General features: G+C 44.3%; 1 protein-coding gene across 1 annotated transcript in view; it reads right to left on the minus strand.

The window, feature by feature from the left end:
* Xrcc5 (X-ray repair cross complementing 5) overlaps positions 1-1,947 on the minus strand; it is a 98,598-nt gene extending 96,651 nt beyond the window's left edge. Inside the window, exon 1 of the mRNA XM_070017623.1 lies at positions 1,875-1,947. Within this exon, the coding sequence (XP_069873724.1) occupies positions 1,875-1,895 (21 nt within the window). The 5' untranslated portion in view covers positions 1,896-1,947. The remainder of the gene's footprint in view (positions 1-1,874) is intronic.
* Positions 1,948-3,812: the final 1,865 nt, after the last annotated feature.

Genomic DNA, 3,812 nt, shown 5'->3' on the forward strand with positions numbered 1-3,812 from the left:
GGAAAAATATCATTTAGAAATGATCAGTGAAGGGGCTGGGAAGGTGGCTCAGTGGTAGAGTGCTTGCCTTGCATGCATGAGGCTCTGGGTTCGATTCCTCAGCACCACATAAGAAAAAAGAAAAAAGCTGGAAGTGGCACTGTGGCTCAAGTGGTAGAGCTCTAGCCTTGAGCTGAAGAGCTGAGGGACACTGCCCAGGCCCAGAGTTCAGGCCCCATGATCAGACCCAAAAAAAAAAAAAAAAGAAAGAAAAAGAAATGATCAGTGAAGGAATCACTGTTTCCTGAAGTAATAATCTCCTGTCTTTTGAAGTGTGAAAAATCTGGATAAGCTCATATTTCAGGGAATTATAATTTCCAAGTTTAGTTATATCTTTGGCAACACATGCAAAAGACTATTTTCCCCTATTTTATAAATAATTGAAAATAATGTCTAATACCAAAGAGATTTCTGGAGTAAAGATAGGAAAATTGGTTGAATTCCTTTCTGGAAGCAGTGCCCAAAAAAAAAAAAAAAGTCAGGAGAGAAAAAACACCAGCTAAGTAACTTCACATCTATACTGAAACAATATATCCTGTTAAGATTTTACTTCATCTACCACAGATAGGTCCTTTGCTGGAACTACAAATTTTTCAGCAACTAAAAATGGGACAGCAATGCAGACCAGCATCATTCTAAGTTCAGAATTGCTTAATCAGCATTTCCCAACAGGGAGTTGAAGAGACTGGATGTCAGTCGCTTAACTCTTACACTGTCCCTGAATCAATGAATGGCTGGATCAATGAAAGCATTTCTGGAATTATCACTTTCCAGTCATCCCAAAAATCAATTTAATTCATTATCATTTCCGTTATTAATCTGGGATACCAAAGGTCATAGATTCTTAACAACAGAGATTCTCCAGGACTCCAAAAAGAGCCTGGGTTCAAAAATCTGGATTTTTGCCACTATGGACTGGGTGACCATGGGCTAAGCACTTTATTTCTTCATGCCTCAGTTGTCCCACTTGCAAACTTCATGTAAGTTTTCACAGCATGGGGTTGTCGTGAAGATTAAAGGAAACAGGAAGATCTATTATGCCTTACATCGAGTAAGATTTCAATGAATTCGAGATCACTTTACATTTCTTCAAGTTAGTTCACTCTCAGTTTTGCAACAAGCCACAAAGGTGATTATCTTGGCTAAATGTCATTCTAACATAAATTTTAGGAACCCAGGTTCATAAGCAACATGGGGGGTAGGGTTAGCAAACGGAGAGGCAATAAGGGGCAGGCAGAGAGGAGGAGGGAAGGGAGCCTGAGGGGCCAGAGTGTGGGAGGGATGTGGAAGAAGGGGGATAGAAAACGGAAATGCCTTTGCACAACTAACGATACGTTTTTAAGGCAGGAGGTGGTGCAAGTCCACGGTGTGATTCTAGAATTGCGCCTATAATCCTTGGCTGTTCAGAAGGCTGAGAACTAAGGATCCAAGCCAGGCAGGAAAGTCCCAGCGACTCTGATCTCCAATGAACCACCCAAAAAAAGAGCTGGAAGTGGAGCTGTGGCTCAAGTGGTAGAGAGCTAACCTGGAGCACAAAAGCTCAGGGACAGAGTGCAGGTCCAGAGTTCAAGCCCCAGGGCAGGCACAAAGAAAAAAATGTAATTAAGGGGGGGGGGGGGGGGAGAAAGTTAAACAGAGGGTGGGAGGAGGCCTTCCAAATCGCTCGCCCAGGGCATCCCCCGGCCTAGGCCCTCCTACTCCAGCCCAGCAGCATGACCGTGCCCCTCGCCTGGCTGCTGGTCACCGCTGCGATCTCACAAGTCCTGAAGCCGAGCTATGATCACCTCCCAATCCCCGGCTCTAACAGGCAAAGCCCAAACCCACCGCCCAGCTACCTTACTCCCCATCCGCTCCATGTTGCCGGTCCTCTCAGGCGCCTGGAGGCCTCTTCCGTGCGGGAACGCGTAGCGCCGCAACTCGGTTCCGGCGGACTCCCAAGCCCGGCGCACCGCCGGGAAAAGCGTTTTCCGGGCCGGGCGTCCGGGGAGCCGGGCGGGTTGGGGTGGGGGGGAGCGCGCGGTAGCGCTGAGCATGCGCACATTCCCTCTTGCAGTTTTTGGTGGATTTGTGTGTGTGTGTGTGTTTTGTTTTATTTTCCCCCCGCCTTCCGGGTCCCTTGATGTGGAGCTGCAGAAACGCTAGTTATGGATTTATACTAATGTTCTGGATTCATTCTAATCTGATTGCCGGAAACCCTTCCCTTTGTGCTCATTAGCAGTTACTCCTCCAGGGCTTTGTGTCTGTACTTTGGAGTTATATTTCCTTGAGTGTGAATGCAGAAATCACTTAAACCCTTGTTTCTTCTTTAAATAGGTGCTACTGAAGGTCTTACAGATGCAAAAGAGTAGGAGTTTTTTGACAAATAAAAGAAGGAAGGGCATTTGACATCAAAGAGGAGATGGGGTCTATAAACGCCTTGGAAGCATTGTAAAGACTCTCCTGATGATGAAGAGTTTAGAGCAGCCGTCATAGCCATCAATCATAGTGCTGTGGCATGTCCAGATCCCCTTTCAAGAAACTGTCCAAACACATGGCCTTGCCCCTGAGGTCCCAGCACAGAAACTGGCTATTTTCTGTGCCAAATAGTCCACACTACAGGTGGTTTATATAAAGGTCTGCAGAAACCTGCAAGGAGTGCCTGCAAACCTCCCTCCAAATTGGGTAAAGAAAGTCCAATCAGATTCTCTCCCTTTTGAAAACTCAGCCTGGGAAAGGAAGGAACTAAGGCTGAAATGAGAATCCATGCAGAAAAAAAGAAGCCTTGTGAAGCTGAACACATTCGAGTCAAAGCAGACATTTTCTGGTGCTCATAGAACCCAGGAGATTCTTCCTACTCTCTATTCAAATTCAAAGTTCTTTCAAAGATGAAGTATTTTTAATAATACTTGTAGTATGGGTGGCAATTAGAATGACTAGAGATGTGGTTCAGTGAGGGAAGTGCACATGCCTGACCATACTGGAGAGCAGGAAATGTTTCTTTTGCCTCCATTCTTCCCTACTTTCTCCTGTTATACTTAAATAAACCCTTGACTTAAAAACAAAACAACAAAACAAAAAATAAAACAGCTGGGTGCCAGCGGCTCACACCTATAATCCTAGCTACTCAGGAGACTGAGATCTGAGGATTGCGGTTCGAAGGTAGCCTGAACAGGAAAGTCTGTGAGACTCTTATATCCAAAAAACACTCAGAAAACCATAAGTAGTGCTCACCTTGAGCTGAAGAGCAAAGGGACAGCCCCCAGGCCCAGAGTTCAATCCTTATGACTGACAAAAAAAAAAAAAAAAAAAAAAAAGAGTCTTGGAAACATCAGTATCACCACACTGGATAAAGTTAGATAAACTTAGATGAAGTTTGTCCAGCTCAGCATATTGTAGCAGCTGAGTAATTAAAAAACAATCTTCCTCTGTAACATTTACTATGCAAATCAAGAAACTATGAGCTCACAGAATTATTCAAATATATTTAACTGTCCAATATCTTTTCTGAGGTTCTCCAGGTGCTAACTAACAGAAAAGGTAATAGTGTTTCAGTTCTGACTCAGTTTTCCTTCTTCTAGGCTGGGTGTTTACATACCACTTTAGAACCCTGTGTGTGTGTGTGTGTGTGTGCGTGTGTGTGTGTGTGTGTGTGTGTGTGTGTGTGTGTGTGTGTGTGTGTGTGTGTGTGTGTGTGTGTGCGCGTGCTATCAGGCTATACATTTTTTGCAAACCATAGCATTCAAAATTATTTTGGAGAGCCTCAAAGAAAAAATGAACAAACATGCATCAGATTT

The sequence above is a fragment of the Dipodomys merriami genome, unplaced genomic scaffold (assembly GCF_024711535.1).
Source record: "Dipodomys merriami isolate MVZ:Mamm:240054 unplaced genomic scaffold, mDipMer1.0.p SCAF_1, whole genome shotgun sequence".
Lineage (NCBI taxonomy): Eukaryota > Metazoa > Chordata > Mammalia > Rodentia > Heteromyidae > Dipodomys > Dipodomys merriami.